At 51.3% G+C, this 14,665-nt stretch overlaps 1 protein-coding gene across 5 annotated transcripts; it reads right to left on the minus strand.

Moving 5' to 3' along the window:
* Positions 1–5,026: 5,026 nt before the first annotated feature.
* LOC122385567 (malonyl-CoA decarboxylase, mitochondrial-like) lies at positions 5,027–14,665 on the minus strand. 5 transcript variants are annotated; one of them, XM_043373921.1, is made up of 11 exons: positions 14,368–14,665; positions 11,650–12,167; positions 11,160–11,300; positions 10,728–10,862; positions 10,063–10,218; positions 9,534–9,729; positions 9,064–9,176; positions 8,218–8,362; positions 7,695–7,922; positions 7,080–7,185; positions 5,027–6,728 (listed from the first exon to the last, which is right to left on the minus strand). In XM_043373921.1, exons 2-11 carry the CDS (start codon positions 12,148–12,150, stop codon positions 6,599–6,601), a joined length of 1,851 nt encoding a protein of 616 aa, XP_043229856.1. In that variant the 5' UTR covers positions 12,151–12,167; positions 14,368–14,665; the 3' UTR covers positions 5,027–6,598. The 5 variants fall into 5 exon arrangements, with proteins under 5 accessions (XP_043229856.1, XP_043229853.1, XP_043229857.1 ...); XM_043373918.1 differs by having other exon boundaries at positions 14,557–14,635; XM_043373922.1 differs by having other exon boundaries at positions 14,528–14,635.

Raw genomic sequence — 14,665 nt, forward strand, 5'->3', positions numbered from 1 at the left:
GGCGCCGCGGCCCCGCCCTCATGGGGAGGCGCGGCACACACCCCCGCCTACCCGGCGCTTGGAGGCGCGCCCAACTGGCCGGCGGCCGGAGGCGCGTCCAACTGGCCGGCGCCCGGGGGCGCGCCCAACTGGCCGGCGCCCGGGGGCGCGCCCAACTGGCCGGCGCCCGGGAATGAACAGTTCGCCGGCGTCGGCCCCACACCCACGCAGTGGCGGATCCAGGGGGGGGGGGGGGCAAAATGGGCATTTGCCCCCCCCCCAAACGGCATGATTTTAACATTACGCCTATGGACGATGCATGGAAAGAATCGATAAATTTCTATGGTTTGCCCCCCCCAAAACTCTGAGCTGGATCCGCCTCTGCACCCACGGCCCAGGCCTACAACCGCCCGACCCCCGCGACCCAGCCGAGCGGCGCAGCCAGCACCGGGCACGGGCTGCCCCCACAAATGATCCAGCCCTATGACGAGTACCGACGCTCAGCCGGCGAGACTAGTGAGAGCGTAGCCGCGGCAGAACTAAAGGCACGCGAGCGAGGGGTGGCGGCGGACCGCGCACAAGACCACCAGCAGCTACCGGTAGTGTCCTATGCGCAGCCGCCGCACACTGGTCGGAAACGCCCTCACGAGAGGCCACGGGCGATTCCGGAGTTTCGGATTATTTTTTAAATAGATCGATTTGAAATTGATCAAATTATTATACTTAGGCCAAAAAAACTAATCCGGGTGACCAAAAATAACTGTAATCAGCCCCCGAAGATGGGGTATCCCAGAACTCGGAAACTGAGGCGGAGCAAGAGGTTTCTTGAGCCGGATATTCAGAGTCTTATTGCTGATGGACACCAAATTGAAATCCCACATATTATGCATCAAAATGTTCGTTATGAAGTTGCCGACTGGTCAGTGCAAAATTTTTGGTATACTTTTTCCCTAACTAAGATGTACTTTAGCTTTTTTTATGAAGGCTCTCCTACAGTGATTCTGGAATATAACTGCAAAGTTTAGGTAAGGAAACAACAGGTAGTCCCATCTAGTTCCACTCTGATTTTTTGTGAGATGAAGTAGGATTTAAATTTACACCAGGGCAACATAAAAGCTAACTGCGCATATTTGCGCAAAATTTGCAGGAGCCGCTCTTCCTACCCAACTACCGCCCGCCCCGCCCCAGTTTCGGCTCGGCCGCCGCGCCCGGCTTACGCTGACCTGTGTGGCCTGCACGCATCCATGCGTAGTTGACTGGTCATTAAAAACAGATGCGCTTGAGTTTATGAATTTTGTGAAAAGCGCGTTTTATGTATGCATTTATATTTTATGTATGTATTGACATCAAAAGCCTTCCACATATTGCGTGGCGATTACGGCTTGCATTTAGAGAGCCTTGCTATTGACAACCATCACTCGGCTGAAGAAAGTGGAAATTGAAACATTCGTGAATATAAGACGCTGCAACTATAGGACACCTGTCACTGACGTCGGGTTACCTTGGGCCGTCTTTTTACATTAGATAACAATTCCGGTATTTAACCCTGGCCGGACCGACTGGTTTTCTATATTGACCGGGGAGGGTTGGTACAACTCCCTCGCCGTTTCGCCTCTAATTGAGCTAGAGCCTCGCGGAAAAAACAAGCTTGTGTGCCGTTATAAGACGCAAAAATTAGGTACTACCCGATTTTAAGGTCTTTGGTCAACCAGTGACCTCTTAGGTCAGGTAAGTGCCACAAGGCACGTGCTCGGTTTTAGGTTAATTACTTTGCCAAAAATGGTCGCACTGCCGCGATTGTGGCATCATCGTGTTTGTCTAGCTCAGGCGCGTTGAATGCTATACTTGGTGATCGGGTGAAGTCAACTTAAGGTGTTAACCTCGGGTCAAGGTCAGGTCGGAGCCCCTCAGGTCACGAAAATGGTTGAAGGAGGTCATATTGCATATCATTCGATTCGGTAGGTCTTCCTGAGTCCAATGGTGGCTTTCCCGACTCTCTAGCTCCATCTGATCAGGAGTTATTGACGAAAAACTTATATGGCCTTAGTGACGTCATAAATGACGTCACGCAAAGTCAACAATGCTAAAGTCAAGCACTGGACCTTGCAAGGAGTGCATGAAACCATTCCCGGTGCCCGAATAGCAGCTCCCAATTTCCCTTGTTGACTTAAAGTGGTGCTAGATCCTGTATTATACTCAATTATGACGTCATAACTTAACAGATTCACGTCATATATTTAGTGCTTGACATCCAAATGATAGCTTACATATGACAGAGAAGGTATGCAAAGTTTTATGAAGTTTGCTTCACTAGTTGTGGAATAACAAGCAAAAAACTTTTGCGGAAAGGCCGCTGGCCTCTCGCTGGAGCGTTTCCGACCAGTGTGCGCCGGTACCCGCCCTCCAGCTAGCCGGGGTCAGCACCAAGGCCGCCCAGGACCTCCGCCACCGAGGCCGCTACGTCGCGGTCGACGACTCGGGGGATGAAGTAGGGGGCCCGCTGACGACCACCGCCCACTATTTGGCCCGGGTAGCCGAACTGCTGGCTCACAGAGCCTACCATTTCCCGGCGGCGGGGCTCCAGCTGACAAGTTACATGGCGTGGCTGCTGCGTACTTACGCCAACCGGCCCCTCGCCGAACTCGGGCCGCCGACGCCAAAGCACGAGAGGCCATGGCGGCAAATCCGGGTATTCCGCACACAGCTCTCGACTGGGACGTGCTGTGCCGGCCTGGCATAACACCAATTAGCCACAGTGTGGAGACCAGGAAGCCGCAGCGGGTAATTATCTGCCAGACTTCCTGGCCGGTCGCTACTTTCATGCCAATTCATTAACTTTTTTGAAGGTGGGAGGGTCCCCCTTTAACATCGCGTCTTACGAGTGCAGGACCGCTCGTGAACTGAACATCACAGCCGCTCGGTATGGCCCATACAAAGCCATCGCAATTTGACGTGGCTCTGCCGGCACGGGGCCGCTGACCGGTGCTCGCGCTGACGTCACACCGCGTCACCAACTTCACTGGCAAGCCCACTCATGCCTTAGTTCTGACGTTGTCACACCACCGCCAATTGACCCGTTCCAACGCACACCCCCGCCGGCCGGGAGCACGCTGACGTTCCATCGTGGCTGCCGACCCAGGTGTAAATGCATCCCGCTGGCAGGTAATTGCGTTAAAGACCCACTCCGCGTGTGTCCATTGTAAGACGACACCCACCCGCGCTCTCCGGCTCCGACAGCGGACAGCGCAGTTCCCCTCCCCTCCCCCATTGCCGACCTCACGTTATCGGGACCAACAGCAAACACGCGCACCCCCACCCGCGCACCACCAGCTGATAGTGCTCATGGCACGGGGAGACGAGCCCGGCTCTGGCAGCCGCCGAAAGGGGCCCTGACATGATGTCGGTTCAGGTTGACCCGGGATCTGACGTAACCACACCGCTGACCGGTGCTCGCGCTGATGTCACATTGCGTCTGGCGAGCGCAGGGACGGCTCGTGATTTGATATCATACCACAGCCGCTCGGTATGACCCTGATATGGCGCCGACGCCAACTGATTCGGACTCTGACATTACAATACCGCCGACCGGTGCTCCCACTGACGTTATATTGCGTCTAACGACCACAGAATGATCTGTAACCCGATTCATAGCACAGACGCTCGGTATGGCCCCTGATTGGTATGATGACCGTATGTATGGCTTGGTATGACGAGCCAGCGCAGTTTATAATCGGATGCTGACGCCACACCACCGCCAATCTACCGTTTGACCGCACACCGAGCTCAGCTGGCTCGGCTCGCGCACCGGACGGCGTAGTCTCCCTCCCCATTACTGCCCCCCATATTGTCGGGGCCAACAGCAAACACGCGCTCTCCGGCCCAGCCGCAGTCTGCCGAAGGAGACAGCACAGTGCTGACCGCCCGAGACGCCACCCTCCCCACCAGTGGACCGTTGTTTGTGCTACGGGGCGCCCGCCCTCACCCGGCTGTGTTTGAATAGCACACTGCGGGCAACTATCGGCTGAGGTTCGACAACCACAGCCTCCGCGACGGGCCCAGTATGAGCCGCGACGCCCTTACCTCCCCTGTACGCGCCCCCGCCCTCCACTGGGCGCTGACAAACTCCAACCAAGTGACAGAGGTGAGTCGACGCCCATTCTCCTAGTGTGTGATCAGTGCTGTTTGCCAACCAACCCTGCCTCCTGCCTGGCGTCTCGTGGCCGCGGCCTGGCCTGCCTGAGCAGGCCACTTTACGCCGCGTCCCTCCTGGAGCACCGATCACTATAATAACATTCTGTCCTGTCGGGTGTGATTGGCGTAAGGAATGGAGGAATGGACATAACGTGAGAGGGACGGCCGGCCGATCATCAGCCAATGTAACGTTCGAGCAGAGTCTGTGCGGCGCTATAGTTAACGGAAGATAACGTTGTTATATGTTCGTTAACGGGCTAGCGCCGGACAGCGGCGAGACGGTCCTCCGAATAGCCGCGCCGCCGCCCGGGGCGGCCCCGCCGGCGGCGCGGCCCTCTCGGACGGGACGGGAGGGGACGGGAGACGCTTCCCCAGTGCGTGGGCGCTCGGCGCGCGCGGCGGAGGCGCGCTCCGGCGCGCCGAAAGGAGCGTCCGTCGGGTTCGATTTTTTTTTTCTTTCTTTTTCAGCTCGTCGACCGTCCCTCTCACATCGCGTAAGGAATGGAGGAATGGACATAACGTGAGAGGGACGGCCGGCCGATCATCAGCCAACATCAGCAATCAGCATCGACATAATAGCATACTCAACTGCTTGAGGTGAAAATTCCGACAAAACCTATGCATGCGGTACTACTTGGCACGCTATTTGGATTATTACCACTCGTTCCCCACCCACCCATCAAAGCTCCTGGGGAAACCATGACCACCAGAGCGGCTCATACCTGGGTAGCCGTGTAAGTCATTTTCTATTGAGCTCTCACATACGAGCCCCGATGGACCACCCACGACAAACTTGCTGAGAATACAGCAGCGTCACGCTGATTGGACCGGTCTCATGAGACACAAAATACCACAGTAACGCAGAGGTCCGATATGTATTGCTGTTGACTGTGCCTAACATTGCACTTACAAACAATGGGGACAAACAATCTGAAAACGAGGCAACACGGCATTCAAAACAAACAGGTCGGAGATAAAGCAAATTTGTGAGCAAGGGGTACAAAACCATGGTCACTTGCAATACGGGAATCAGTCCACATACGCAAAATCCGTTTGTGTAAGCGATCTTCACCAGTCCGTAACAATCGCGACGAAACACCATTACAACATCCCGACAAACATTTGTACTCCATTCAAATCCGACGAGCTGGCCAGCCCAGACCATTCAGAAGACAAACTTTTGAGTTCGGATCGTTCCGAAACGTCCCTCCCCATGACCACCGCGAGGGTCGAGAAGCGGGGTTCCCACAGTCCAACACACATAGGTGATAGACCAGCGATCACAGACTGTAGCGCCGCTGCGCAGAGGATACCAGCGGTAAACTGAACGTCTGCACTGAACTTCCTGAACAAAGACCCATCTGAACTACCTGTCAACAGTAACATTCTTGCCGTGGCTTGATGGACTTCCAAAAACTCTACGGGGAATTCAAGAAACACCCACCACAATCCAAGATTACTACTCCCACAATCGTCCCAGCAGGGGCGTGCACGGCACATCACAAAGTCTACAACACCACCAGACACGACTAGAAGACTATCACCAGCACTTGGGCGAGACTACGCATCAGTACCGCCCCCAGACAGTTGGGGAAAGTCGCTACAATAAAGGCGAGGGCTACCCCGCAATGCGGTAAATATTACGAGTCCCGATCCCGATAAGGCAAAGATTAGTGCTCCCGGCCATAATATAAACCCCCTATTGCGTAATATGGGTGTATGGCCTGCGCATTGCTGCGTCACCGAGATATAGCATTTAAATAAATATTTTCTAGTTGTTAGAACACTCGCAAGAAATATCGAAGCTCGAAGAACTGTGACATACAAAGCAATAGTATTGCACGCTAACGGCATTCGTTGAATCTTAATTGGCAGACAAATGAAATTTGAGTAATTAAACTGGTACTTGCACGATGACAAATGTCATTGCAAGTTACAAGACCACCGCAACGCTGAATCGTCCTATCAAGAATTGATCTGACAGAAATATGACAGGAACATGTCCCGTTAACACTTATCTCGGTCACCTCAACTAACCCTTCATGATGTAGCGGTACCAGTAACACTCAATTCCCTTCCCATAAATATTGCATTGTTAAACCACCACCGCTCTATGCTCGTAGCAGTCAGAAGCGGCGGTCCCTTCCCAGCCCTTTACCCCTCCCTCCCCAAGGAGCTCGTAAAACTAGCTCCGTGCCAGGCGGGGTCGGCCCCCGCACACTGGCACCGCTCACATACGGTCCTGACCGCGTGCCGCCGCAGCCAGGCAGCTCAGGTTCAGAACACGTCGCGCCACCGGTACCGTCTCCCCGAGCGGGGAACGGGGGACGGGACGAACGGGAAGGGACGGGAAGGGGGCGGGGGACGTGGGGCAGGGGCGTGGGACGTGGGGCAGGGACGTGGGATGGGTAGGGGGAGGGCCAGGTACTCACTGGACAGTATCCGTCCGACCCAGCTCGCGCGCACGATCCGCCAGCTGACGCACCCCTTCAGAAGCGGTGATGGTGTGAGCGGATAGGTAACGCTCGCTGTTCTGTTGTGTGTCCTCCAGAAAATACCTGGCGAGAAGAGCGTTTACGTTAAAAAGCAGGCTAGGCTAATATGGGGCAGTACATGTAAATGGAGAATATTATGCATGTGGAAAAAAAGAATGCCGAAAGACCCGACTATCGATATTGCACACAGTCGTACAGAATGTAAACGAATGGCATATCATCATGTAGCGCATTGGATTTATAGCCTCTTCAAAAAACGATTATGTCAAGCACAATAAATCCCTGCAAAGCACTGCAACTATCAACCACACGGCGCGACTGATTCACAATCAGTGCGCCCTCGTAACATCACCCGTCACCCTCACCCACCCGTCCGGGGGGTGTCCCGATCCTATCGTCCCGAGCCCGCCGTACCTGTAGTTGACCATGATGCCACAGGAGTTGGTGAGACCGCGCGCGGTCAGATCAGCTCGCCAGTTCAGACGCCACATCACCGCTCCATTGCGCAGGTGGAAATTTGCTGTAACGAGCCCGACCATGTATTAAAAACAGGCGGAAACTGCACTGGTTTTGTAGAAGAGAACACATGTCAAAGTTCAAACACACCGGATTTCACGACTGGTAATAACATGTCATGCGTGGCGGAGTGGCGGATGAATAAATGGGCCAGAAATCACGCTAAATTGAGGCTGATTGGGAACTAGCATGTCAGATGGTTTCATTTTTCAGTTGGCACTGGCACACATGCGATGGCAATTGAAACGGAACATGCGTTAAAGTCAAAACCAATTTCGTGTGGGATACCATAAAAAGGACGACAGCTGATTGATTGAACTAGGATAATCATGACGACTGCTTGCTCTATGTAATTCCAAATCTTTGGACTACCGACAAATTTAACTCGACACGCAGCTATCGTTGCACATTTCCATGGCATGTCACCGCTAATTTGCCCATGCACTACATTCTGCTCTGTTGACCCTACCCTCTCCCATATCCCTTTGCCTCTCCTTCCTACAGCTCTCGTACCGACACTGTCCAGCGCCGACCCGCGGCGTTTCTCCGAGTAGAGGTAGCGGGCGCAGAGTCTCATCAGAGGCGCCTCGAGCAGCTGACACAGCTCTCCGCCCTCCTCCAGCCAGGAGCAGGAGGTGACCAGCCGGCGCAGCTGCGCCATGGTGCCGCTGGTGCCCTCCTGGCACTCCGTGAGCTCCGCCAGCCGGGCCAGCTCAGAGTCCGTCAGCAGACGGCACTGGCCTGGTGGAGGGCAGGGCCAGGGGGGGGGGGCGGGGGTTGGAACAGCAGCTGATACCGGTGTACCTGGCAGGCCGAAAGGTGAAAAGGTCGTCACTCAGCACGCAACACTTTGAATAAAGGTCTAATGATTTGTACATGTCGGCAGTGACCGTCAATGACAGACGGTGACACCTCTAATGAACTTCCTTTCCATTTCGGTACACATCTCAAAGCAATGATCATTGATCATTGATCATCCCATCATGTCACTAATTCACTAGAACGGCTTATTATGGGCTCCTCAGCTGCCACTGACCTCTCTCTGCCTTGTTGATCTCCGTGGTGAGCCAGCTCTTGAAGCCGGGGATCGGCGAGAGACTGGAGAACTGACTCAGCTGAGGGTACTCCGCCGCCAGCTCACGCACCACGCGCTTGATCAGGTAGTTACCCAGCTCTATACCCTGGTGGACAGAGTAGAATACTCATATTATGAGCAAACGCACCCTGGTGCCAGCGCACTCGAAATAAGAGCATTGCCATATTGATTAGGTGCAGCAATATGTTTCTTCACTCACATGCGCAGCTACTCGCAGACTCAGTTGCCTAGCTTGGTGCAAACATGATTCTACCCCAGCTAGTTAAATAACAAAGTCACGACAGATTCGTGAATTTTAAAGGACCGTTAATAATGAATCAAATGGTAAGCCTAGCAATGCACCCTTTTACAATATTGCAGCTGATTCTCTCAAATCAAAGAGATCCGCGCAGTATCTAAACAGCCAGCAATTACGGTCTACAGAGCTGGGTTAACAGCTCCCGCATCGCTCTTATAAATCCACTGCCAATATAACATAAAAGACCATAAGCCCTTCTGAAGGTCTAAGTGGGAGAGGCGCGCTTGTAAAAGGTGACGGAGTAAATTTCCACACCGGCGTGTTGAAATGGCAGTCCGAAGGTTCTGCTTCCTACCACCCACAGAAGACCAAGGTTCAGGGTGCAGGCTTTACATTCCTCTATCAGGGCTGGGGAGTGCCGACAAATGGTACGGCGTTTGAAGCATGCAGATTAAGACTACAATTTCAGCTTCTGCGAGCGAACTATTCGCCTCTACCGACAGTGGTAGCGGTCGGTAGAGACCGGTCGGTAGAGCCCAACGCCGTACCTGGAGGCCTTTCTGGGTGGACGAGATGGAATAGAAGATGGCGGCGGCGATCTGACCAGGGTCCTCATCCTTCAAAACGGCGTCATTCGAGCCGCCGTGCAGGTAGTCAGACACTGGACGGAATCAAAACGAGCGTGTGTCAGTTTGGAACTCACGGCGAACATTCAGCACTATAACATTAGTTGAATTATCTTTTAGGATGGTGTAGCGTCCTGCACGAAAACGATAAAGTGGGTAAATTGGATAAGGTCCAAGGGCATACCCTACCCCAATTCCCATTAAACTACTAAAAATTAATTAATCATAAACGCGTCTGATTATTCGCCGAACTATTTCCGCTATATTATACCCTTTACCTATAGGTACTATTCATTATCTGCCTAGCTATCAAGAGCACTCCCACTAAAACAGCCCAGCACAAATCAATCCCACCCCTTTCCTCTGCTCTCTCTCCCCTGCCCTCCACTCACGGGAGAATCGCCTGGGTTTGCGGACGATGTCCTGTATGGAGCTGGAGATGGTGGGTGTTAGTGCCGTGTGCAGCACCACCACCGGCTCACTGGGCATGGCGTGGTGGGTGAACACGAAACAGCGCCGGTACGGGCCCACGCGCCGCTTCAGGTCCGTCCAGTTCCGGACCGGGTGCACCGCCTCGTACTCTGACACCTAGCGGGCAGCGGGGCGGTGATGGGTGGGGGCCACTGGTTTAGGTCATAGTGGCGCTATTAAACAAATAATCCAGATACGATACATCATAATGACACTCTTAGCAGCATGCGAGAAACACACGATCGTGATAAGGTAAACCTATCACTACCTCAGCCTGACAAACCGAGACTTTTCACAAGCTTTTCCTTCACTTCCACACGTTTCCTCAGAACGTGCCAGACCAACAAACCACTACCACCCCACCCCTCCAAAGCATATGCTGCCTTATTGCGCACCTGTCCGACGAACCCTAGCTGTTTCTTCCCTTTCATATCTTCCTTCGGTGCCTACCTTCTCCAGCATAGCGCACGGCGACTCCCACGTAATCCTCTCCAGCTGCAGGAAACCCACAGAGAACCAGAGCGCGATGAGGTCCTTCAGGGCCGATCCCAGCGAGCGGAGCCGGGGCACGGACGGGTCGGACGCGTCAGTCACCGTCAGCGTCCGCTGAAACGGAGGTTAGGGGTGGCAAGGTTATGGCGGTGCTGGAGGTGGGCCGTGGGGGTGAAGAGGATGGAGAGCGAGATATGAGTGAAGAGGCACGGAGAGTGAAGGGTTTAGGAAGTGACGCTACGATAGGAGCGTAGCCGCGGTGTGCAAGTATGAAGGTTGATATGAAGGCAACACTGGTGGAAAACGGCGGCAATGTGACCGAAAACACAGCATAGATGTCGTCATTGACGGGAATCAAATCATAAGAAATAGTTTGCTCTTCAGCATATGCACATTGCACGTCCTAAAAATTTTCCGTCTAGTGCACATCAAAATGTTAATAAGTCAGCTGCTAATCAACAATCAGCCAATGGCATCGCAAATTGGATAGTCACAACCCTAAGATAGTCGGTACCGACAATTAAGCAAACCACATCAAACAAGTACACAAGTCTGGCATGGTTCAAGCACCAAACAAGAACACCAGCCAAGCCTACTATAATAAAAAACATTATTCATCTTACCAGCAGATGGGCTCTCATGTCCACCAGAAACTTGACCCCTCCTTCGGTCCTGCCGAGCTGTTTGAATATCCACACGTAGTCTGGCTGGAGAAGCGAGGCCAGTCCCTCTTCCCTCTTCAGAATCTGAGCTCCTCCCTGCATCGCATAGGCGCAGCAAAAAGCCAACAAGGCGTGAGAAATCATGGTAGTGTAAAATCGCTGAAGCATCCATGCATCACATGATACAGTCATTGGTCACCTAAATGTCAAGCTCCACGGGAAACTTTTGCGGTGTTTCGCTTCGCTTTCGATTTTTCGCTTCGGTTTTATGTTTTCCAGCTTATCTTCTCGAAACTTGCAATCTTTCGAGTTTGTTTAATTTGTGTTTTAATTTCAAGAATTGTACCGGTTCGCTCAAGACGTCAGCAGATATGACGTTGTCACTGTACTAACCTGCGTGCCGGCCAGCTCGGCGGCCGCGGCCAGCACCTTGCTGTGGTCGACGCTGTGCTCATCAGCCAGCAGACGGAAGAAGTGCTGGTGCTCGCTGGGAGCCAGCTCGCCGTATGCCGCCACCACGCGACGAGACAGTACCTGTGGGCAGGCAGTCAGAGGAACAATGGAATGCATAGCTAGAGCAAAAACGAGCGTTATGTGAGCAGTGTGAGAAATGAAAATGTTTCTGCATATTGCTCGATTGTTTTGTATGAATTCAATGGTAGGAAAAAGCGTTACTTCTGGTTCTGTAGCAAACATTCAAGTTTCAACAGTCAATACTATGCTAGGTGCTATCAATAAGGTGAACAAGATGTTCTGTTACTTCTGGTTCTGTAGCAAACATTCAAGTTTCAACAGTCAATACTATGCTAGGTGCTATCAATAACGTGATCAAACTGTGGTGCATCACATGCTTAAACCACCCACAAACATGCTAAAGACGCACCTCGAGTGTATGCGGCGGCTTGTTCTCGTTCCTGGCGGTGACCAATCCCCGCAGTGTGTCCTGCAGATAGCCCACCAGGGGCGGCAGCGGCGGCGGCTGCGGCGGCTGCGGAGTCTCCTCGCTCGGCGTCTCCTGCTCAGCGTCTCCTTCAGCCGGCGGCGGCGGCTCGGCGGGGGTGAGGACGATGGCGGGCGGGTCGTCGTTCGGCGGGCCCGACAGGCCACGGCACGCCAGCCAGCCGGCCGTCGGCGACTCGGAGAAGAGCAGCAGGTTCTCGGCAGACGGCGAGGCCAGGTGGACAGGCTCGGCGCGCTCGGACGGCACCCGGACGCCGGGCGTCGGTCGCGACTGCGAGCGGAACGCGGCCATGGCGGCGCGCCGGCGGCCCGAGCTCAGCGGCCGACAGGCGGCGGGCGGCGCGAGCGCGGCCGACCGGCCCGGCACCAGCCGCGGCGCACGCAGAACCAACAGCTGGATCGGCGAGCAGCCCGACACGATCATACCAGACAGCTGGGGCACTGCAGCACAGGAGGCTGAGTCAGCAGGGAGAAGTCTTCCTCTCCTGAAGCCTGAGTGATATTTGGAGACTAGCATTAATTATGGATTTAATTATAAATGAAAAGTAAAAGCAATGATATGAAAGAGTGCTGTTAAATGGCAATTTACATCAGAGAAATGGCAAATTGTATACTGTTGCCTTAAACTCAAATCCCATTAACCCTCGCCCTGGCAGGGCATTTTTCATAACACGGCCTGGCAGGGGGGGGGGTCGATGCGACCCCCCCTCGCGATTGGCTCCTATGGCACCTAGAAACACCAAATTTGGTAGGTAGGTGGGCCCCCTGGAGTTCTCGCCCCTGTGCAAATTTGGTTGCTCTAGGTCAATATTTAGGGGGGTTTGGGGGGTATAAATGTAAAAATTTCGCTAAAACAGGTCAAAAGTTTTTCGCTTATAACTTTTGATCTAATTAAGATAGAGCAAAAAGAAAAACACCAGTGAACTCAGCACGTCAAGGCGCGTCGAATGATATACTTTTTAGCTTGCTTAAGTGTACCTGAAGTTTTTCTTAAATTTTAAGTAAACTTAAATTAATAAGTTAAGTTCAAGTTAACCAAATTGCATCATATTGCATATCATTCGATTCGGCTGATCACCAGGAACACAATGATACTATTTTTTAAGCTCTAGCGTCATTATGTGCCAAGTTATTGGCAAAAACGTCATTTGACCTCAGTTGACCTCATTTGACCTGACCCATGGATAAGTACACCAAACAAAGAAGCACCAAGTGACCTGCTGTTAGGTACTGTGGTTTCAAAGCACAAAAGTGCTAGAACGAAGCAGATATCTCCAGTATTTTCCGAATTTAGTATTTTCCCATAGGCTTAGCATTACGATGTAATGACCTCTAACTGACCTCAGGTCAGTGACCTCAAAAAACCCAAACTATATGTTATACAACTCGGTGAACTTAGCACATCCTGAAAGTTTGAAGGAAATCAGTCCAAAACTGTGAGTTGGGCAGGTGCAAAAAGAAAATTGAAATTTGACCATGACCTTGTACCGGTTTTTCTGACCTGGTGACCTGACCCAAGGTCACCCGGACCTGAAATTTTCAGGTCATATGTAAAAAGGTTGCCCCATAGGCTGTGCCAAATTTGGCGGCGCGCAGCGCCGAAGACGCTAACTTCGAAAAACCTTAGGGGGGGGGGGGTCGCATCGACACCCCCCCCCCCTGCCAGGGCGAGGGTTAATTGTGGTAATTAAAAAAACCTTTTTTCACAAAGCTTCAAAGCAGCATGCATGCTTACAAGGATGTAAAATCATGCAACATACAAAATGAAAAAATCAATGATATCAAATGTGAGCATTGTATATTCATGTTGGTAAAACATCAAACAATGGTTGCATGCCTTGCACTGAAAGCAGGAAAAGCCATGACACAACTCATTTTTCCTTCAACAACTATAAACAAAGCAAAAGCAGAACCCAAAAGATGTACATGCTTTATCTAACTTAGTTTGAGTGAGAGTTACACTGTTTTTCTTACTACTATAGCACTAATGTTGAAGACATTGTTTCTATGTTATCCTGGTTTTAGATCATTGAAGTCACATAAAGTGTAACAAAGCTAGAAACAATGCAGGATATTTAAAAAAAAACTTTTGAAAATATTGATTTAAAGGCAACTAACTTCAAGTAAAATAATGCTTGGTTTCTAACAGACAAAATAAATGAGTTTTCTAGCAACTCAAACTGAACTCTCTAAGCACCGCTCTCTAAGCACCGCTTGTGGTGCAAGCTTTATAAATTCCACATGGCTTAATGTATTACAAATTGATTCACTGTGCCTAGTTGAGTTTGTGGCTTTTCCTTATTGTTATGTTTAGCCTTCAGAATAATATCAGGTCAGTTAAAAAGCAGTGAGAAAACGAGCCTCACTCAAGTTATCGTAAATAGGTCTGTTACTGACGATTGACATGATTCAATTGTTGATTTTCACATAGCATGCTACATTCCTACACTCTGTGGTGGCAATTGCAAGACACACAAAGCAAAATTAAATTAAAATCCAAACAAAGAGTGGCAAAAGGTGTTCATATCTACTAGTGTCTATAGGTACCAGAACGTTTCTTTGAACGTCACAGTGAAGGTAGAGCAATGCTGTCTGTGCTACATGGTTGTCATTCAGTAATTATATAAAAGAGCAACTTAACAGGAATAGTCATATATGAAGTTTGAGGCCCAATGTTTGTCAAAAACTTGAAGTTGAAGAAGGCATGGGAATTGGGGAAAGTCAAAATGAGGTAGCTTGACAAATTATCAACCAATGACACTGGCTGAAAATAACAATTAACAAATGCATAAAAGAAGTACCCAGAATTAGTAAATAAAGGTCAAAACACCTGCAATATTCATCATAACCAGATCAAAATGTCAAGTTAACTGTTAATGTGCTCCAATTTGAAAATTCCACATATCTATAAAATTCGAGGTGTAGAAAAAGTAAACACC

The sequence above is a fragment of the Amphibalanus amphitrite genome, unplaced genomic scaffold (genome assembly GCF_019059575.1).
Source record: "Amphibalanus amphitrite isolate SeventyFive unplaced genomic scaffold, NRLGWU_Aamphi_draft 000224F_arrow, whole genome shotgun sequence".
NCBI classification, from domain to species: Eukaryota; Metazoa; Arthropoda; class Thecostraca; order Balanomorpha; family Balanidae; genus Amphibalanus; species Amphibalanus amphitrite.